The sequence below is a fragment of the Mytilus californianus genome, unplaced genomic scaffold (genome assembly GCF_021869535.1).
Source record: "Mytilus californianus isolate M0D057914Y unplaced genomic scaffold, xbMytCali1.0.p SCAF_7, whole genome shotgun sequence".
Taxonomy (NCBI): domain Eukaryota; kingdom Metazoa; phylum Mollusca; class Bivalvia; order Mytilida; family Mytilidae; genus Mytilus; species Mytilus californianus.
Window position 1 is genome coordinate 3,468,703 of NW_026262723.1, and position 24,067 is coordinate 3,492,769.

The window sequence follows — 24,067 nt, forward strand, 5'->3', positions numbered from 1 at the left end:
AAACTTAAACTGCAGACTGTATGTAATGTTAACTGGAAGAAAAACTAAGTCCATTTATAAGTAAAATACGGAAAAAATGGAACAAAATTTAAAAAAAATTTCCTTCTAGATACTAGCTTTTAATTAAAATTTCAAAAACTTTAACCACAGAGTGAATATTTGTGGACGCCGCCGACGACGACAACAACGACGACGGAATGTAGGATCGCTATGTCTCGCTTTTTCGACAAAAGTCGAAGGCTCGACAAAAATCACTTCTTTTAGTACATTAAATGTTCTACTCATTTCAGTGATTTCAGACATGAAATAAAGATAGATAACTCATATTTGTGATAATTCTTGTTAAAACCCTAATCAAACCAAGTGATTAAAATCATTTAATAATCACTTAGCTAAGTAATTCCCCTGACTGGTGTAGTACATAGGATGATTTGTGTTTTTTTTTTCATGTTGTACATTATACACTAAACCCTGCCCCTGATACTTCATAATCCCTAAAATTTCCATGAAAAGACATTTGAGTTGCCTAACCTACACATGTATCGAGAAACAGAATTATATATAGGTAAATGTAGGATGGGGTGGGTGTCTCATTGGACACAATTAGAAAAATATTTTTTACTGATGATGCGAATAAAAGAAATATACATGTATAAAAAAGTATCCTTGATATATAGGAGGACTTTGTTAATGAATAAAAACTCGGCCTGGTAAAAACGGAAAATAAATGACTTTGAACAAGACAGGATGAAAATGAACATTCTGCAACATGAAATAAAATAAAGTAAAGTGAAAATAAATATTCGAGCCACAAATCCGCAGATAAAAAATAAGCATGCATTATATGATCAGCAACAGATAAAAATAAAATATCAATCTGGAAAAAATCCTCCTGCCCCATCCACCCCTAAGTATACTTAGATAAGGTTCTGAAAAGTTGGTTGACTTGGATGAAGGGTTGAAAATGCATGTATATTAGTATTGAAAAAGAGGGTGTTTTGAATAAGGACAGAAATTTTGCTTTGCAACTGGCCCCTACTGACCTCTCATAGAGATGTTGGAAAGATATATAGCACTGGACATGGCTACATAATTATACATCCACAGATGACATTCAATCTCTTTAGGTTGCCACATGTGGATCAGGATCTGCGTACCCTTCTGGAGCCCCTGAGATCACCCCCGGTTTTTGGTAGGGTTCACGTTGCTCAGTCTTCGGTTTACTGTGTAACAGTTGTGTTGTGTATACTGTAATTTGCCTTTTAATCGTTTTTTGCCATGGCATTGTCAGTTTTTTTTTACTAATGAGTTTGAATGTCCGTTTGGTATCTTTCGTCTCTCCTTAAGCATGGATGTTACTGCCTGATTGGAAAACTCAGAGTCATTGTGACTATATTTATATATATATATACATTACCCCAGTGTATATACACATGTATCATGTGCATTTTTTTAAACTGTTGCATATCTACATTTTTGTAACATGTCACTGCTGCACAGCTAAACCTTTAAAGTCTAGACATCTAATTAGGAACTTGCATATTATAAACATGTTTGGTATTACTATAAATTTTCACTTCTTCGTACTATGAACATCAAAATTATTTATTTTGTAAAAATATTTCCTTTCTCTATTTGAACTGTATGTCAGACGGCGTGCACAAAGTTGAAGGCAACTGTAAAATGCGCTTTTAAAAGTAGTTTTATACAACCGTGTCGAAAATATATTTTAAATAGTAAGTTTTTTTATGATAAAATGATGAATGCTAGCCATTACAATCCACAATACTTATAAAGTTATCAAAATTAAATCTATAAAGTATGAAACGAACATAGAGAAAACGGCAAAAATATGTGAAACTTGTAACATAAAATAAGCATAAAATAGAGTTTTTGACTTAAAATTTATACAAATTCAACATATTTTCCCGCATTTTCGTATAAAAGAATTTTTCGGATTCGGACTATGACGTCATACGAAATTCACCGCAAAAAAAAAATCAAAAACGGCCATGGTGGATGAGTTTGAAATGTAGTTCGTTATGTGTAAGAAGTAGTAATTTGGAAGGATTAATATTCGAAAATGGAAGAATCGGTAAGAAAAAATATTTAAGTGCTATTTTTTATTTCAAAATAGCTTGATATTCCAAATATGCATAACAAAAGGTTTAAAAAAAATCTGCAAAATATGAATGATTCGATAGTCCAGGCTGAACACCTGAATTTTTTTAATGTCCAGCTATTATGTTACAATTTAAAGAAATGACGTTTTAACGCTATTTTCTGAATAGGCTCCATGACATAGTCGCTTATTATTTCCATAACACTGCTCTTAGCATATATTTATTTATATTTCCAGAATGAGCATATGCTGCACTTTGTTGTTAAAAAAAAAAGAAATATGTTGAACCTGTATGTTTAAAGCTATGTGATAAACTAAGTGTCCAGTGTTTTTGTTACGCGTTTGTTTTCTGGGGGAAAATGCTGACGTCGTAAATGAGTGAAGTAATTTGAAGTCGTTACATTTGTGGACTCAGCTTTGTGCACGCCGTCACACGTATACCTAACAACAAAATTATTTTCATTTACCAGTGTTTAGAGTAATTGCAAATGGCTGATATTTTTGTTCAAGCATATTGTTTTTCTTAAATTGTTTAACATTTTACAGTGGTATAACATGTTACTTTTATTATTCTTCCCTTGGTTTATTTATTTTGTATTTACATTGTATCATAGGTCAAATTTATTTGTTCAGTGTATGTTCACTGGTGTTAATATGTCTTTTGATTGAGTTAAGCCATTTCAATTGATATTTTATAGAGTGTCTTTCTATGTTGTGATGTTACACTATTGTTTCAGATAAGGGTGAAGGTTTGGTACCATTAAAATGTTTAAACCCGCTGCAATTGTTTGCACCTGTCCTAAGTCAGGAATCTGATGTTCAGTAGTTGTCGTTTGTTGATGTGGTTCATAAGTGTTTCTCGTTTCTCGTTTGTTATATAGATTAGACCGTTGGTTTTCCTGTTTGAATGGTTTTACACTAGTAATTTTTGGGGCCCTTTATTGCTTGTTGTTCGGTGTGAGCCAAGGCTCCATGTTGAAGACCGTACTTTGACCTATAATGGTTTACTTTTATAAATTTTGACTTGGATGGAGAGTTGTCTCATTGGCACTCATACCACATCTTCTTATATCTATATGATAAATATTAAATTAAGTATTCATAAATTTAATTTCTTATTTATCTTGATTATAAACATGATAAACCTGAGTGAGTATTTTCAATTGTTTTAAAACATATAAAATATATAAAAGTGCACAAATTGCATAACATGTTAATTATTAGTCCTTGACTGACAGGGGCGGATCCAGGATAATAGGTTAGGGGGGCTCAAACTTAAAATATTTTGTGGTAAAATTAGCGAGAATTAGGCTGAGGACAACTCATGCTTTGCAAATTTTAGGGGGGGGGGGGGGGGGTGCACGCCCGCCACACCCCCGCCTGAATCCGCCCCTGACTGAGCACTGGAAATTATAATTATTGTCTATCTGATTAAATTAATAATAATCCAATACATTCAATGAATAGTAAAATAGAAATTATTTAAGGTGGTACCAAACACCTTGAATAAAATTAAATTGGCTCGTTTAATTACATGTATCATAAAATTTTGACAAAAATTTTTATTATGACCCTTTGACAAAAATATAAAACTTTCAAAAAACTTGAACCACACACTTTATCGGAAAAAATTCATTGGATATTTAGCCATGATAGCAGTTTGACAAACACTAATTTTGATCATTGAGAAGCTTAATATTTCCTTAACAATAGAACATGATTAAAATGTTTAGCTGATTTTTACAGAGTTATCTCCCTGTAGTGTTATGTACCACCTTAATTATATTGTTATGTGTTCCTTGATGAAGCTATAATTTTGCAGATGAAAGAAGCTTAGTTCTTTCTATTCCATACTTGAACTCTGCAAAGGTAATCTGTTTTTTGTCTTTACAACATGAAAAGAATATTTTAGAATCATCTGAATTGTCTTGCCAGGTATATATCTCAAGTTCATCATCCACAAAACTTTCTCCAATATAATTAATAGCAACATGTTCCACATTAAACCAGCACATATCAGTTTTAAAATGGCGATAATATCCTGATGTTGATGCTTTGGTAGCACAGTCCATGAAAAGTTTTAGGTAAGTGGCTTGATTAGAATGCATGTTTTTATCTAGATCACTGTAGCGAACAATAACTTTCCATCGGAAATAGTTTTCAGGTGTTTCAGGAAGGGTGGTTCTATTTAGGCTGGTATACTTCCCTGTCATTTTGAGGTGAGACAAACTAGTTTGAAACCAGCTTGGAAATGGCAATGACTTCCTAGTCTCTGTGTTGATCTGTACAAATTTGAGCAAATTCTGAGCAAGTTTTAGTCCAGTCTCTTCATCGTATAGAGCAGTACCGAAGATTATGGAAGAGTTTCCGATCTCCTTGATGTCCATTAAAAATCTCAATCTGATAGGTGTTTTGTACGTGTATCTATAAACCAGCGGGTTGATGTCTAATATCTGTTTTGTTATTACATGCCCGACGTTTTTTGTGAGCAATTTGTCCATATACATGAAGGAATTCGTCATACCAACTGCTCTGTTAGCTTGAAAGAGTAGTGATATCGCCCATATACTCCAATGCCCTGTCCGGTCGGCGTCAGCGTACGGTATTCCACGAAATGTTACGTCGGACTTTTCTGATGTCACCTCGTTTATTGTATAGTGTGTCATCTTTCACAAATAAGGACACAAATTTATTCCAAACTTGTAAAGCGTCCTATTTTTTGACCGGATATTTTAAGATAGGGGAAGGAAGCTAAAATATATACTATATACATAGCCGATGCGTTTATATTCCTCCTGCTATAGGTACACACTAAGCCTTTTCTCATTAGTTTCTAAAGTATCTCATTTTTCATATAGGCCTAATAGTAACTTTTATTACTAACTGATCATTCAATTTACTTTTGCTTGTTTGTAATAATTCTAATTTTTTTTAATGCGAATCTGAGACTACTATAACACGTGTTATAGTAGTCTCAGTGCGAATGGTTATTTTTATATCTGGATATTTTTAAAAAGAATATATGTATAATTACAATGTACATGTATAGCTGGAGAAGGACAATTAAAGTATATTGAATTTTTGAAGACAAGAAATAGTATGATCAGAAACACTCAAACATGTAATACAAATGATTAGGAACTATACAGGCGTAATTTCCGTGATTTCATTGATAAGGTTAAAACTGGATTTTGATATCTATATCTTTAAAGGGAAGCTTAATACTAAAATTTACGATAAAAGAGATGATTTTTCATTTCCTATTGTTAATTTTCTGTTTTAGATTGTGAACGGTTCCCTTTGGCACCATCGTATGGTGTTTATATATCTCAACTTGTTCGATTCGCTCTTGTGTATATATGTAACAACGTATTTGATCTCTCTTTAACACTGAAAATCATTACACCAGCCTTTTCGATATCACAAACACGTCAAAACTTGTACTACATTTGATCATGATACAAGAACATCATTCGTAAATATAAATCAACGTGCAGACATCTTATACGTCTATGTATTTCACATCCTATCTTTTATGGTAATATTCTATATAAAGCACAGAATTTTTGTCATTCACCTCAAAAGCTAACCAAACCTTTAAACAGACTTATCCAAAAGGGATATAGTTACGATACTGTTGTCAAGTGACAATTGGCCCATTAGTTTCAAAGGTGAATTAATATTTTGGTAAAATTTAACGGACTAAGAACGCTACATATCGAAAAAAGCTAACTTGATCCTTCAGGTCAAGTGAACAACAAAAAACCCACTCTGATCCAAACAAAAAAAATATCTGAAACTGACAACAGTAACTTTAACGGTACCACTTTTTCTGCACCATTTCGACAATAAATGTCTCTTCAGTGATGCTCGAGGCCAAACTATTACAACATCTTAAACTTATTTTAAAAAATGAAGAACTTATAAACCAAAAAGGACAAAAATATAACCAAAGATGGGCAAGGAATTTGAGCTTTGCATGAAGGAGATATATTATATATACCTTAATTCAAAATAATTTCAAAAATTGCGTAACAACAAATTTTGATAACACAATATCCGTATTTCATGCCAGTATCAAAGCACTGGCTACTGGACTAGTGATACCCTCGGGGACTAACAGTCCACTCAGTGGCGGATCCAGGGGAAGGAGGGGGGGGGGGGGGGTCCGGGGGTTGAAACCCCCCTTTTTTTTGGACGATCAATGCATTTGAATGGGGCATATAGTTGGACCCCCCCTTTTATCCTGGGTTAGGAACCTCCCCTTTTATAAATGGCTGGATCCGCCCCTGCCACTAGCAGAGGTATCGACCCAGTGGTAGTAACAACAACAACATGCTTTATTTTTGTATCGACAACATCTTTATTATGTTTACAGAATGTGCTTCTCACACACAATTTGCATTCCAACTGTAATCATCTTCTTTTTGTCTTTTTTCGTTTTTTCAGATGAAGCAGACCTCATACAGCAGCTTTTTTGGGAAGAATTAAAAGAAGCTAGCATTATCCCGTAACCTCACGTTCCGCTCCTTACATTAAACAATTCAAAGTATGGTGACTATGATATATGCATCTAACCGATCAAACTTGAAACAAACTTAAGGATACCACAGATACAGTTATGTCTGCCTCATATATTTAGAATTAAATTTAGAGGTTTTCAATGCGGTTCGGATGAGAACTAATTGTCAACATGGTAATGCGGGTCAGATGAGAACTAATAGTCAACATGGTAATGCGGATCGGGTAAGAAATAATTGGCAACTTGGTAATGCGGATCGGATGAGAAATAATTGTCAGCATGGTAATGCGGGTCGGGTGAGAAATAATTGTCAACATGGTAATGTGGGTCGGGTGAGAACTAATTATCAACATGGTAATGCGGTGAGAAATAATTGTAAACATGGTAATGCGGTTCGGATGAGAAATAATTGTCAACATGGTAATGCGGGTCGGATGAGAAATAATTTTATCCCCGGCTTAGTATATTTCTAGGAGTTTGATTGGTTAACGCACGTCGTTACAAAACCCATAGCCCCTGGGTGTTGCTAACCCATATCCCCGGACGTTGCTATCCATTACATCGGGGAATTTCACGCGCGTTTTCCTTTGTTCCATGGTTGTTCCTTATGAAATATCGAATTCTGTAGATTTTCCATGATGTCTGTATAATTAAATACTTAATCCACTAACGATTTTATCTTATTATATCGACTAGTTGCACTCATTTTAGTAAATGCATCACTATGCAGCCACATTGTCAATGAATGGTACTACTGACCTAGCTATGCAAATGACCCACGTTGACGTCACACCGTTTATGATGAAACTCTCACAACATTGCGCGCCAAATTCGACCCATTTCAGTTTCTCTGTCTCTAGTTTAAAAACGTCTTATATTTGTCTACCTGTAGGGTTCTACCAAAGGTAGTACCCTACACCCCGTTAAAAATATGTCAAATTCCCAAATTTCAATAAAAGATATTTAAAAAATGAAAAAAACGTTGCTTTCACGTTAAACTTTATGGTCGAATTTCTCTAAAAATCGCCAGATTTAGACTAAGACCGGGGATAAATTCGTTATCTACGTTCATATCCGTAGATATGGATATTTTAACACCCTTCAGTACCCTGTACACCCTTCGGCTGCGCCTCAGGGTGTACTTGGATACTTCAGGATGTTAAAATATCCATATCTACGGATATGAACATAGATAACTTATAGTCAACATGGTAATGCATTTTTGCCTTTTAATATTAAAAACTTGAAAACTATGATAGATAGACGGAAACTTTAAATAGCGAAACTGAGTCAGCAAGATAAGATCTACAAAAAACGTCAATTGTAAAATTATATATACATTTATACTTCCAACGATACATATACAGTAAATTAAAAATGAGATAATGTATTGAATATTAAAAAAGCGGAGAAAACTATGTATCTTTTTTCTTTGTATAAATTGCTACTTTCCAAAATTTACAAAAAAGATATAATTTCAGCTTCATGTTTTGAACTTTCCATTTCTTTGTAGCAACATCCTAGCAGCGCTAGCATATTGGGTATAAATCTTAGTTTGCGTTTCTTATCATGGTTTCCTTGATAGAGGATTGTTGCTTACAAAAGGAAGCTATTGAACCGAGGGTTCGTAGTGGTAAAGTTGAAAACAGCCTATGGAAAGTTTTTAATTTATGGACGCCATTATGATTGGGTTGACCGTTATGCATATGGAATATGTATGTCGGTAATGGGATGTATATAAATACGGATATTGTTTTATTGAAATTTGGTGATTTAACGCCACTTTTAAGCACCGCTTTTGGGCTATTTCGTGGCGGCCAGTTTTTATTAGTGGAGGAAGCCGGAGTGCCCGGAGAAAACCACCGACCTTCGATAAGAAAACTGACAATCCTAGTCAATTAAGATTGGAGTCGAGTGCACCCGCACGAGCGGGGTTCGAACTCACAACCTCAGTGTTGACTGGCTAGTGATTACAGTAGTAACTACTTAGACCACTCGGCCACCGAGGCCCCTGTGAAATAAGTGAACGTATATCCCTCATTCATAGCTCTGATATTTTGTCCGCGTGCTTTTGGTGTTTTTTGTTTTGTTTTATCAGCTCTACAACGTTTGCGTTAGGTTTTGGATATTCAAATATTTAAAAGTATCACGGAGGAGACATCGATTGTCAACATGCGCATCTGTACGTGCAGTATAATTGGTACATTCAATAAATCTTACCACAGATGACCACAGATGACCATGGATATGTCCAATTTGCCGTAGCCACAATCCTGTCCTTTTGTTTCAGATTCTAATAGCACCAAAAGAGAATTTTTACTGTACATGAATAACAAGATAGAAGCCAGATTTTGAGGAGAATTTGTTTAACTTTCTGGAGCAATTGAGAAAATCCTCGGTGCAGTTGCGAAACCGAAATGATAGTAGTACCCTGAACGTAGACAGATTTCATACAGACTAGAACAAAAACATGAACTTGCGCAATTCCCATGGTCATTGTTTATGCATTAATTTAGAACTCTTCGAGCTGCATCTGACAATTATAAAATGATATTTATGCACTTATTCTTCCAAAGAGACATGTACTGTTAATTGAAAACTTATGAAAATGAGATGAATTTATTGAATGTTAAAAAAAGGGAGAAACAATCATTATGGATCTTTTTCTTTGTTTAAATTTTATTTCTCGAAATTCCATTCACAGAATATGTATTAAAAATAATGTTATTTACTCAATCAGTAAATGTATTAGTTGTTTTTTGTGTTTCGTGCCAATATGATGAGTCAAGCCACTTCCAACTGATTGTTCTTATGTTGGGCTGTTACACCACTGTTTTGCTTAGACTATGTGAGAGTTGAGCGCTCACAAACATGCTTAACCCAGCCACATTCTATATGTGCCTGTCGCAAGTGAGGTGCCTGTAATTCAGTGGTTTTCGCTGATTGCTGTCTGTCATATATATATTTTTTTTTTTCATTTATTGTTTGTCATAAATCAGGCCTTTGTTTATTTTTCGTTTGAATTGTTTCACATTTTGTGGTTTCTGGGGCCTTTTATAGCTGACTATATAAACGCAATGAGTTTTGCTCATTGTTGAGGCCGTACGGTGACCAATAATGACCTAAGGACTCATGAGAATAGTTGTCTCATTGGCAATCATAAATACTACGTCTTCTAATTTTTTAAAGACAATAGATAGCGGATTGCAGAATCCCTTCACTTTGACTGACTGAAATTATTGTCATAGGTTGAACTACGAACAAAACACAAAAAATGGCGAGAAATATTGAAAGTGTAAACATGTTGTACACAATTTTTCAGCATTCAACTGTCTTGTCCATGGTTATTTTAAGGTGGCAGAATTAGGCCATGAAGGAAAACGTTTAAGCTTGAATCAACATCATATAAGTTATAAATCCAGGTCTATATTGATTAAGTGTGTGACTATTATTCATAAAAAAATAGCTCATGTAAGATCACATATAATTGAGCGGGGAGCGCCAGAAGAATAAGACCCGATAGCAATCAAACAGCGCTCCTTTTGTTAGCTGTATACTGTAAATAAATTGACAGAGTTTGTATTTGTATAAACCAAGGAATTATGATCGATCTATAACGTGACTACAATGGAAACCAGCTCTTCACAGGAAATGCATGAACATTTTTCTTGATTTAAAACAATTCTTTCCATTTATAATTTACTTCTACCGCTTTATTTATCCGGTTGAGAATCTTAATTTAATGATAGAAACTGTATGAATGAATTCAAATCAACAATTGACGCTATTTCTGGACACAATTCCTGTGCAATCAAAAAGTGTATACCAGCGAGGCTAAGTAGAAAAATAATGCGAATATAAATCGTCCCGAACATGTCAAACAAAATGAATTCACTTAAATTAGTTGGTTCACATTATAAATTATCAAGAAAAAAAATGATTTTGGATTCGTACTGAAGTATTGACCAAAACAAGCAAACCCTACAACATATACACAGTAAACGGACTTGCTCCACCAATGATACTGTGAAAAAGCGATTACAAGAGCTTCGGGGTCACCTTAAAAATCGGGGCTACAAATCAGAAGGTAGTTCTAACAACATCAGCCGAGATCAATTTTTACAATATAAAGAGGAAAAGGTCCACAAAAGAGTCCCGTTTGTACTTACTTACCATCCTAAATTTGACAAATCTTCAAACCTTATCCGCGAAAAATGGAAGGAAATCGAAAAACATCCTAACCTATCCAAGATCTTTCCCGAGCCACCCGTATTGGCTTTTCGTATGCCTTAAGAACTTGCTAGTGAGAGATGATTTATATTCTCTGAACCAGGCTCTTCGTCAGCGGGCTCTGGGAAGGGTTGCGGGAACAAACGATGCCTGACTTGCAAGCAAATACTGAATAACCAGACTTTTAACAGTCACTCCACTTGTACGGAATGCACCATATTTTGCAATGTTACTTGCAAGACTACAAATATTATGTATCTTCTACAGTGTAAATGTGGTAAACAGTATATATGTTAATTGGTGAGTCAGAACTGCTATTTTACAAACGTATAAACGGCCATCGTAGTAACTATAAATGTAAACCAATTTGAAATCTTCCTCTCAGTCGACATTTGTGATCCTCTTGCCACACTAAGACAGATCTCAATCGACTGAACATTACCATCACAGACCACATCACTGCTTAGTCTAGGGAGGAGAGAATCACTCGGGAAAGATTTTGGATAAGAAAATTAAAACGTTGGCACCAAATAGGATCAATAAAGAGGTGTAGTTCAAATCGCACAGTGCTAACCAACTAGTTGGGTGCGTTGGTTTCATTTAGGATGCACAGATACACAGTTCCGTAGAAAATATTAAATTTGCATGAATTTGGAAATTTAAGAATTTTACAAGCGTGGTTCCGTTTTTAATTTGTATTACATTGAAGACTGTTTTAGTAAAATCAGAATAGATTGATAAGATTCATTTTAAATCATATAGATGAAAGAGAACTGCATGTAACTGTTATCCGAAATATTTATTGATACTTGTATTTACTGTTTCCTTTTTTAATATTGATGTTGGTGTTGTTTTGTTCACCTTTTCAAGCGTGTATAGAAAACATAATTATTGTGTACAGTATCGTTTTTTATAACAATCCAGCACAAATCTCAGTGTGTAATTCTAAATTCTCAGTGTGTAATTTCATATTCTTAGTGTGTGTTTTTCAGTTTATTTCATCTCGGTGTGCCTTTTTGAAATCTCTGTGTAATTTTCAATTCTCGGTGTGTGTTTTTCATTTTTTGTAATCTCAGTGCGTCTGTATGAAATCTCAGTGTGAAATTTTGTCATTTTTAATTCTCAGTGTGTGTCTTTAGGTTTTTTAATCTCAGTGGTTTTTTTTTAATCTCAGTGTGTAAATTTTTCGAAAAATAGTTTTGACGAGAACGGCTTAATTTCCCATACAGCGCCCTTGTTCTTCAAACTTTTGGAAAAAGATATCAATAAAAGCTGGTTGAAAACAAAACCAAAACCAAGAATAAAATGAAAATTCACGGCTAAAAATGATAATTGAAATAATTATAATACGTGAATTGAACACACGAAACAGTACAAGATGTCTGGAATGAAATCTTTGTCAATTATCAAAACATTTTTGGGGGTATTTAGGAAAACACAAATATACGTGCATTTCAACACAGTATCTAAAATATACAAAAATAGGACAGACCCTTTTCATTTTTATCATTTGTTGGGATAATAATTTAATAAAAGAAATAACTCAATCAAGTAAAAAATCACATGCATGGATGCAAATATTGCTTTTTTCAGTCCAGGTTAATATTATAGAAGTAAAAGCAATTAACACCTTTACTAGCATATTTTCGTTTCGGAAATTTATAGGACTTAGAATAAAATATGGGAAATTTTAAAATAAAGAAAATCTAGGATCATTTGACAGTCGACAAGGAGAGTCCCAGTAGCAGCAAAAATAAAATAAAAAATAAAAATGCGGAACCCACATGCATTACAAAACCGTGAACAGAAACGTAATCAAAACAATGAAATCACTAACTAAATTATTGAGTCTTTGGTATAAACACCACACATACTTCCTTGATAGCTGGCGATAATTTCTCTACTCTTGGCTGAGTTACGTATTTAATGTGTTTCTCCCTTACGAACTCATTTAATTTTCAAAATAACTATCATTTAACATCCTTATTGTCAGGGCTGTTATTTATTTCATTTTCCCTTATCAGGTATTATTTCATATCGGTTAAGAATTAGCTTCTCTTATTGGATAACAAGGGGCCACATGACATTCTTTATTCTTCAGTTATAATTTCTATCGGTCTTTAACAGAAAAAAAAACGGACCAGAAAACCGGTCGTTAACAGACTTTTACATGTAAATGACCGGTGGGGCGTGGTTTCTCTGTTGATAGAGATGTCCCTTTAATAAAACATTTTCCTGTTTTCAATTTTATATTGAAGTTGTTGAATTGTTTACCATATATTTTCGTTAATTATAAAATTATAGAAAACTTTATTTTGTTTTTAAAAGTACACTTACATGAATGGCAGTGACTTATACATTTTTTGTAGTTATCACTATGGCTGGTCTTCACTCTTTCCTATAGAAATCGTTCAATAACTGAGTTTGTTTTGAACAATTTGAGTTTATGAGAATTTTTAAAAACATGGTTCCTCAATGAAATAAACAGAATAGTTATTGAAGAACTGGTCATTATCGTGATACATGGACTGCCCGTAGGACAGTGGTATTGACTGCGACAGCGACAATGACCTCGCCTACGACTCAGTCATTGTAGCTGTCTTAGTCAATACCACTGTCCTTTGGGCAGTCCATATATCACGATAATGACCAGTTTTTTCAATAACTATTATGTAATTAATGGCACTTCGTTCGGAAAGAAAATTATTCGAGAAGCGGTGAAAAGGCATGGATATCTATTTTTGTAGAAGGTAATTTATTTTTGTTTTTCAGTAAAAAAAAATCATTCAAATCCTGCATACTTTCTTTCTCTCTCTCCTAATGAAAAAAAGGTTACTTTCGATTGAGATTAGTGACTAATTTTGACAATTTTGCACAACCTGTAGCGAGAAAAAAAGCTTGGTGACCCATACATTTTGACAAATTATTAAAAAATTCTATGGATTTTAACTAAGACTGTTTGGTTGTGCTTGATGTATAAATACACAGCCACGTCTAGTTGAAAAGAGATATACAAGTTATGTTGTTTATAGAGACACATTGGAAAACCCTGCAACATATTTATCAGGTTACTTGACATTAATATATCGATTTCTCATAATATCTAAGGATTGTCACAACACTGTCGTCAAACATATTATTTCATCTTTTATCTGAAGACTCACATGTCATAATATGCTTTCATTTCACGTTTAAAAAGTGTCTAGATATACCTTTTTGAAGTCATGCATTATTTTTTTTAAGATGATGTTGAGGAGGAGGAGGAGGAGGGGGATGAATTGGTTTTTAACGTCCAGTGTCAAATATTACAGGAATATCGAGACGAAGACATGCTTATAGCGATATAATTATAAACCCTGCGTTGCCATACATTTTTACGTGCTAGTTGAAAAGGTAACAAACAACCCGCAGGAAGTTATGTCGCTATACCCGGACATATTATTTGTCACGTGACTCTAATCCATCCAGGTTTGCTCTTACTCTTAAATGTCGCGTGCTTAGCAGATTGATTGATTGATTGATTGTTGGTTGCTTAACGCACAGTGGCAAATATTTCATGCATATTCAGGACGAGAACAAATTAACATTAAATACAATAGGTAGGTTCTGTAATAGAGGCGTCCGGGATTAAGGTCGGAGAAATTTAGACTGCCACTGGAAATGAGGGTATATTGGATAGGGACAGAAATTTAGCCTTGCAACAGGTCACCTACGGACCCCTCAAAGAGTTGTTGCAAGGGTTCTTAACGTGCAAAGAGCGTGGCACTCTCTTTACACGAGGCATCGGATTTGACGTCCCCATCTGACCGGACGTGGCTGCAAATTTGTACATCCCGAACAAATGGACGCCCCACTTTGGCGAGGGTTTTACTGCCGGTCGGAGGAAGACCAATGGTGACCATACTTTGATCCCCCAGTCACCCTTGGGGTCGTGCTTAGCAGAGAAGCAGCATGTATACCATTTTTTTAGTCTTTGAAAAGAAATTCGATTCATGCGAAAAAATCGACAGCACTCAATTATCCTCGATTCTGATATTTAAAACAATTTCATCAGCAATACATGGATTTAAAATTAATGTTTACTGTTATTATATTAAGGTAACTAATAACCACCTTGTTTTATTTAATATTTAACTTTACTAATTATGCTGTATTAGAAATATAGATAAGAAAACATAATCTCATCCGTTAGGTCCAAATTATCCAATAGTACATGACATCTTGAAGGAAAGAAAGTTCCTGTGTTATTTTAAAAAAGTCAAATAATTGTAAGTATTTATATAGATATAAGAAGATGTGGTATGAGTGCCAATGAGACAACTCTCCGCCCAAGTCACAATTTGTATAAAGTAAACAATTACAGGTCAAAGTACGGCCTTCAACACGAAGCATTGGCTCACACCGAACAGCAAGCTATAAAGGGCCCCAAAAATGACTAGTGTAAAACCATTCAAACAGGGAAAAAAAACAAGAAAAGAGAAACACTTATGAACCACATCACTGACAAACGACAACCACTGAACATCAGGTTCCTGACTTAGGACAGGTGCAAACAAATGCAGCGGGTTTAAACGTTTTAATAGGCGCCAACCTCCATCCTAACATGAAACAGTAGTGTAACATTACAACGCAAAAAGACACACTATAAAATATCAATTGAAATGGCTTAACTCAATCAAAAGACATATTGACAAAAACAAGTGAACATACACTGAACGAATAAATTTGATCTATGACACAATGTAAATACAAAATTATAGTTTTGATTAACCAACACAAGGAGTGTTAGGAGAGCTATGTGAAATATTCTAAATATTGAGGAAATCGAAAAGAACACGAAAATTTATTGATCTTAGGAAATACATTTGTGCCAAGAATTTATCTGGATATTTTGCAAGATTATCTATTAACACCATTTTGCATGTGCCACAACCAATCAAGCGAAACCAAAGGTGAAAAGATCATAATATAATGATAGATTATAATATTGTTATGCTAGATTAAAAATCATTGACAAACTTTCTTTCACGAAAATTAGATTTGCATGTACTATTTTGACAAGTAATTTACAGTTATTAAGGCTAAAAGAGATATACACTTGTTATCGTTTAGATTACACGAACCGTTGGCTACATTGTGACCAAACAATCCAAACTGTCCTTAAATTCACAGTCAAACTCTGATTACGATCTTCAATGAAATGTTGTTTGTTTTAAATCAAATAGCTCTCGTCTTTCTATTGTGATTTGAATATAAGTAATAGAATCTACGTCATAAAACAATGGATTATTTATGTTTTAAATTTTGGACTTGTTTTAATGTTTGAGTATCATTTCAGATAGACAAATAAAATTAACTAGTACAGCAGTCATTATAGTATCAAGTACCGTTTAATTAAGATCTACCTGTCATTTTTGGATGGTCGTTTGTGGAATCGACATCTACCTAGTACGTTAATATTGAAAACACATGCAAAATAAATATTTTACCAATAAAACGGGATTATATAAATGCAAACGTGACACAGAAAATAGTTAAATATAACATGAAACGGATTATTAACAAAAATGTGTGCTAATATGGAATAATCATTTCTAATTGGAATTTGATAACAATGTGAAAATCGGAGATTATATTTTTAAAGCATCCGTAATTACTTCTTGCAATAGATAACATTATACGGAAAAATAGGATTAATTCGCATTGAGGAATTACAATCATGATCTATTTTTCATCGGAATAATTACCTGAAGAAAATAGATTTTATTTGGCCCAGTCTTTTTGAAGTATCCTTAATGAGGTTAAGATGATTAAATTGACCAGACACATGTTCAATTACATTTGCGTAAGATAATTTGGACAAGGAATATTGAAAAAAAGATATTAAATTAATCAAATTCTTGAGGATCCGTATCATCTGCTCATGATGGATTCACATGATGATGTACTAACTGCGTTGCCTAGTTACGTTAGATATTCTCGACGAGAACTGGGAAAGCTTTCTAAGGAAGACAGGCGAGAATCTGCTTTCAGTGGAATACGTCAGAAACTTAGTTCAGCTGTCATTTCGGTGCCATATGGAGGTGGTTTAGATAATTTAAGACTAATTGGGAATTTAGATGACCATGAATTGCAAAACCGATTCACTTCCTATACTAAACCAAGAAGGAAGAAATATAAGAACAGTGTTGTGTCAGATACAGAAATGTTCATGAGTGAGGGAGAAATGTCTCCGACTAAAGGTTATCACAGATATCACGACCAGTTTTCACCCTCCAAATTCATTTTACCTGGAAGGAAACCAGCACGAATAGGATCGGAAACCAGTACAACAAGTACGGCAACTACGAAAAGTCGTAGTACGATATATTCAACTACATCGGAACACGACGAAGGATATTGGGCGAAAAAACTGAAAGAATTGGATGAAGTTAAAGAACGTTATTCCGATAATAGTGAATTTCTAACACATCTGTATGCATGTAAATTGAAAAAAGACAAACATTCGAAGAAAAAGAAAAACAAGAAAGTAAAACGAGACGACGAAAGCACACCGCAATCGATTGTAGGTGACATAAGCAACCGCCTTGTGTTGCCTCCAATAAAACAGAGACCTATGTTTGATAGGAAGAGTCGAGAGAGCACATTAACAAATCCGAGTGATGAGAGCAACACCTCTACCATTGTAGCGAATGATGAAAATGAAGTTTCGAAACGACGGAAGGTGGAATTTAATTTTCAAAAGGCAAAAAGAACTGTTAAACTTCCTCCTTTGGAATCCAAACATGATTTTACTAGAACCAGTCCTCGAGTGAAAAATCCAAAACGTTCTATCCTGAAGAAAATAGACAAAAACACAGACACTGTTGTGAATAGTTTTCCAGCAAAAACACACTCTACGTCGTCGGTTTATAATAATCATATAGGAAAACTAAAGTCACCGATACCTTCGTCTGCGTCTCGTAGACAACAAGTGACATTCAAACGTAACCCATTTAATCTAAAATATAAATGTAGTAAGGAATTCGAGGCGGTGGCGAGTAACTATGAGAAAGAAAACGAAAGGAAACCCTCGTTTATGACGGATTAACATACATAAACATTTAGTTTCTTGTCCATTTTCGATATTTCCACTAATTATGTGAATTTTTTGTTCTCATTGCTAACAATTTCAAACAAGTCATGTGAGTAGATATTTGTTATACAAGCTTTTAAGATTATCAAAATCTCTCGACAATCATTTCAGTGAAGCCAAAATTAATTACGATCAGGCAGTTTCGTGTTTGATAGTTTTTATATACTACGCATTAACTGTTAAAATGCTTTTGATGTCGTGTAAACAAGACTTCGATGTATGTAAACAGTTATTTATGAGAGAAAGAATGACACTGCTCCTAGCGTGGGTTTCGGAAGTCATCAAACTTAAGATGACATATTCGTAAATCCTGTAGTTTGTGATTGAAATGAACAATTAAGCTCAAAATACTACAGGAAATGCGTGAAAGACTTGAAAAGGCGCTTAAAATAAAATGCACAAAATAAAATGCACAAAATAAAATGAGTGTTGATTTTACAGTAATTCTGTCATATAAAATGTAAAAAGTGAACACACAGATAACATATTATGTGGGGTTTGTATTGCTCAGTCTTTAGTTTTCTTTATTGTGTTCTGTGTACCAGTTTGTCTGTTGGTCCTTTTTTTCTTTTTTTTTTACCATGGCGATGTCAGTTTGTTTTCGGCTTATGAGTTTGACTATCCCTTTGGTATTTTTCGCCTCTCTTTTGAAAACAAATGATATATTTACAAAAACAAATATATTTGAGAAATATTGAAAAATCTTAAAAATAAATCGAAACACATGATATGTAAATATAAAAGAAGCGGAACAAAACTGTAAAAATTTATACACAATTTCACATGAAGCAGTGAACATGAAAAAGTTGTTTAAATAGGTTGTGTTTATTATTGTAAGTTCACTAAGTTGTGCTGTCAAGATATCAACATTTTCTATAATAAAACCGCAAGTATAAGGAAATACTCTGGGAACCTTGAGACACATCTTTCCCGATTCGTTTCTTAGACGAAACGTCATGAAACTTTTAAAGAGTGTGATCTCTGATCATGTGTTTTCTTGAGTAGCAACATTAAACCAACAACTTTGAACCCTGCTTTCCAAATCATATGCAGTATCGGTACAGTTTATTCCAGTGAGCGGCCGCCTTCATGTGGAAGACTGAACAATTCATCTAAAATTGAGAATGGAAATGGGGAATATGTCAAAGAGACAACAACCCGACCAAAGAGCAGACAACAGCCGAAGGCCACCAATGGGTCTTCAATGCAGCGAGAAAATCCCGCACCCGGAGATGGTCCTCAGCTGGCCCTAAATAAAATTGTGTGCTAGTTCAGTGAAAATGGACGTCACACTTAACTCCAAAACATATAAATGAACTAAAATTAAAAAACATACAAGACTCCTGACTTGGGACAGGCGCAAAAGAATCTGTTCATATATATTGCAAGTTTTTTATTGTTTTTTTTTTTTTAAATATTTTGGGATCAACGTTAACGACAAGTGGTCTTCTGTCTGTCTTATTTGTTTTTCGTTTATTGTTTTGTCACAAATCGGGCTGTTTTTTCGTGTGAATTGTTCCACATTGTGTCATACGAGAGCCTTTTATTGTTGACTTTACGCGGTATGAATTTTGCTCATTGTTGAAGACCGTGCGGTGACCTGTAGTTGCTTAAATCTACGTCATTTTAATATTGGTGGATAATTGTCCCTTTGACAATCATATCGCATTGCATATGCATTAAAAACTTGACGTAGTGTAAAGACTGTTGGAAATTCACCGTTGGGAAGTCTAGATAAATGGCATGTAGACAAATAACCATAGATGACAGGATAGCTGTTTCACGTCCAGTGACAAATATCATAGACATATTCAGGTCGGGAACATGTTGATTATGCATTCTTCTAGCTATATATACTATGAGTTTACAGAAAAGAGAATACTGGGCTAAAAAAGAGGAAAAAATGTGCCAACAAATAATCAAAGAATAAATAACAATATATATATATAGCTAGAATGTATAGACAGACACATTAAGGCGGATCTTTAACGTGTCGTTATATGGTAACAGCCCACGGGAAGATAATGTCATAACCATACCAGGACAAATTATTCTGACTCTGGACCGACTATGCAATGTCTGCTATTATTTAGCGTGCTTAGAGGAGAAACACCAAAAACCAATGTTTAAGTCTTTGGTTTGAATTAACCGGCTATTGAACCCAGGACCTTTCGATGATTATTTGCGGACGAAATATTCATTTTCCACTGTTGCATGTCCTGCTGGCTTATTTTTACTTGTGTACCTGCATTTTGTTGGGCAGAATTTTCGTTTTCATATCGTCTTTGGTAAAGCTATTATTTATCAATCCTTATAAGGCCAGATTATTCATTTTTCCAAAAATCATCCCGAATATCAAATAGTCGCCCCGTTATAATAGAAACCATGAACTCATGTAGAAATCCATATTCAAAACGCGACTAATAATTAGGAAAATAAACCAAGGATTTTTTTTTCACCCGTCTACTGACACGATTTCGTCATTTGCACCTTCAGACGGATAATAGTTCACACATTACTCCAAGCATACTTGTCTAGTATATACATTTTTCTCACCTTTTTACGCAAGTGCCTTAAATGAGGGTATGGATTGTGTTTACAGGATAGATAATAATGGAAAAAAAAACGAGAAAATGTGCCAAAAAAATTAAAGAATAGACAACAAGGACAGAGTTCCATATGGCACCCCACGGAATAAACTGTAATGCATTATTGTGTTCTTTTAGTATGATGGGGTGCCATATGGAACTATTACCGACAAGAATATAAAAGAAAAATAGACAAACAAAAAAGAACTGTGAAAAATGACACAGAATAGAGAAATGAAGACATACCCCATTCAGACCCTCTTACCCTTCAACCCCTCTTATCATTCGATATTGATTTACTTCATGTTCGAAAATGTGTCAAAACAACAGTAAACTGATCACTTATTTCTAGTTTTGGTTGATATAACTCGTTCTCTGGTTTCTGTCTCATTGACGTAAACACCACATTTTCTTTTATTAATGACCCATTAATATTTACTCGTCGGTGGTTGTCTGATGTTATATTTTTATGTATTTTGTTATTTGGGAAATTTGTTGTTGACGACATATGTGTCTTGACAAAATATCAAGCCCTAAATCGACTTTAGTCCATAAAGCTTGTAAAACTTAAATATTTCTATTGTTGAAGACTATTGGTTGACTTCTGGATGCCTTTTAGGTTTTGTTTTGTGTTGTTGTGTCACTGTCGTATTGGCGTTTATTGGACTCTCATTTTATCCATATATATTGCTATACAAAAACACTGACATTTTATCCAACTTTTTCCCACAGAGACATCAATACCAGTCAAATTGGTATCGGATTCTGAAATTCGAAGATCTCGTTAAGTCTTCTTTATTTTTAAAGATGAAATGCGATGCACTTTTAGTAGCAATATAAAGCCTAGACATATTGCGTTGAAGCAATTAGAACTGGTTTAAGGTATAATTAAGAAGTAATTATCTTATTGATTTTAAATAAAGATTCGCGAAGTGATATCTATAAGGATAGAACAATCTTCAAAGCATATCCCTTAAAGAATTAATTAACTCAAAATGATTATGGTATATTAATTAAAACGTATTCCGAACAATTTCCTAGAAGTACAAATACTTGCATGACAACAAGTATCATTGTATCAGTTAAACTAAAGCCGCTTGCTCTTGTAATCATTTCTTTTAGACTTTAGAATGTTTATGAAAATATGGTTTGAAAGCCAATGATCCAACTGTCTTCCAGAGTATAAATGGTGTGGATGTTAACAATTATGTAGGAAACTGTACGGCCTTCAAAAATGAGGAAAAACCAAAATCCGTATAGTAAGCTAAAAAAGGCCACGACATACCTTACTTTAAACTTATTTTATTGTCAAAAAAACGAGAGGAATGGCAAAGGATATGACACACATTTTAACTTCTGAGGGGGCCTTGGTGGTCGTGTGTTCTAAATAGTTCATCTACTGTATCACTATTCTGTCAACACTGAAGTTGTGAGTACATATTAGCACGTGGCAGGTGTGTTCGACTCCAATCTTAATTGACTAGGATTGCCAGTTTTCCTGCCTAAGGTCGGTGGTCCTCTACGGGCACTGCAGCTTCCACCAATAAAAAAAATGACCGGCAAGATATAGCAAACAAGCGCTTAAAACAGCGTTAAACACCAGCAATTAGTCAATCAATCATTTAACTTACGAGGTGTACCCCTGTATAACAACACTCACAGTTCAAAAGAATAAATCAACGTCCTGATTTATGCTAAAAACAAATATGATCTAAGTATACAGAATTACAGGTTCCTGCCTTGGGACAGGTACACGAATTATATGGAGTGGTTAAATTTAGTTAAATTCGCCACTCTCGTTAGATAGTTGATACAGCTAACAGGCAAAAATACGAACAATTCTGCTTGTTTATTTACTTTTGACCTTAATTATTTATCCCTTATAATTTTTATTAACTATGTATTTGCATTAAGGTATCACAGATCAAATTTATGCGTTCATTGTGTGTTAATTTACGTTTTTTGATTGAGTTAAGCCTTCCAATTGATATTTCATAGTGTGTCTTTCTATGTTGTGATGTTATACTATTGTTTCAGAAAAGGGAGAAGGTTTGGTACCATTAAAACGTTTAATCCCGCTGCAAAAGTTTTCACCTGTCCTAAGTCAGGAATCTGATGTACAGTAGTTGTCGTCTGTTTATGTAGTTCATACGTGTTTCTCGTTTTTATATAGATTAGACCGTTGGTTTTCCCGTTTGAATGGTTTTACACTAGTAATTTTTGGGGCCCTTTATAGCTTGCTGTTCGGTGTGAGTCAATGCTCCGTGTTGAAGGCCGTACCTTGACCTATAATGGTTTACTTTAATTAATTGTTAATTGGATGGACATTTGTCTCATTGGCACTCATACCACATCTTCCTATATCTATAGACATACAAATAAGATGTGGTATGATTGCAAATGTGACAACTCATCACCAGAGACAAAATGAGGTAGAAGTTAGCAACTGTTGGTCAACGTACGACCTTCAACAATGAGCAAAACCCATACCCCATAACAAGCTATAAAAGGCTATCATTATCTCAACTGAAAGGGAGAGCTAAAACGCAAAAAAAAAATATACTTTTGGAGCCACAACTAATATTATATACTATAATATTTTGGTTTGCGAGAGAAATCAGGGTGGTGCAATAATACTTTTTCGATGTGTATATATTACTATGGTGTTGTTTGAGAGGGAGGAGTCATATCTGTAGGGATTTATCTAATTTGATGTATCCTGCCTATTTTCAAAACTTTCCATTCAGACATTTCAGCAGTCACCGTTAATTATCAGAGAATACTGTCTTGAACTTGGTGAAAGGTTGAAATCTCCAGCAAGAATAATTATTTAATAATTATTAATCAATTCCCAATATCTTAGGAATTGGTCTCTTTTAGGTTCAACTTTTATCCTTTCTGAGATAATTACAGAAAATCGAATGCTGCGATGTAAGAAAGTATATCTACACTTTAAACATGTTAAAAGATACGACTTAGTATTGCATAATATCGACTTGTCTATTGATGAAGACTGCATGCATGTTGCCCTCTATTGTTATTGGTTGCTGCTAATTGACGTATATATATGTAACTTGCATTTCTTTTTATTCATATTTAATATTTTTTTCTATAAGTCAATTAAATATCTCTACGCTTAATACTAATCGAGTCAAGAAACCACTTGAAAATTGGCATTTGCTGCTTATACGCTAAACAAGCGTCATTTAGGTTTAAGAGCAAAGACTGTTCAGGTGTGGTAACATTTCCTCCTGTAGATTGTTACCTTGTAAACTAGCCGGTTAAAACCCATACTCATCGTGCCGGTCCAGTCAAAATCAGAGTATATATTTATAACACATTGACATGTTTCCGTCCTGATATGTATGTACTATATGCCACTGGACGATAAAACACATTTCATCTTCATTATTACCACTACAGCTATTTTTCAACTATTTGCCCTTCATTCACGATCTCTTTTCATATCG

General features: G+C 34.2%; 2 protein-coding genes across 2 annotated transcripts; one reads left to right on the forward strand and one right to left on the reverse strand.

The window, feature by feature from the left end:
- Nucleotides 1–3,213: 3,213 nt before the first annotated feature.
- LOC127708629 (uncharacterized) lies at nucleotides 3,214–4,838 on the reverse strand. Its single transcript, XM_052213655.1, has one exon. The coding sequence runs from the start codon at nucleotides 4,786–4,788 to the stop codon at nucleotides 3,931–3,933; it is 858 nt and encodes a 285-aa protein (XP_052069615.1). The 5' UTR covers nucleotides 4,789–4,838; the 3' UTR covers nucleotides 3,214–3,930.
- Nucleotides 4,839–16,193: 11,355 nt separating this feature from the next.
- On the forward strand, nucleotides 16,194–18,447 carry LOC127708146 (uncharacterized). Its single transcript, XM_052212985.1, has one exon. The coding sequence runs from the start codon at nucleotides 16,798–16,800 to the stop codon at nucleotides 17,962–17,964; it is 1,167 nt and encodes a 388-aa protein (XP_052068945.1). The 5' UTR covers nucleotides 16,194–16,797; the 3' UTR covers nucleotides 17,965–18,447.
- Nucleotides 18,448–24,067: the final 5,620 nt, after the last annotated feature.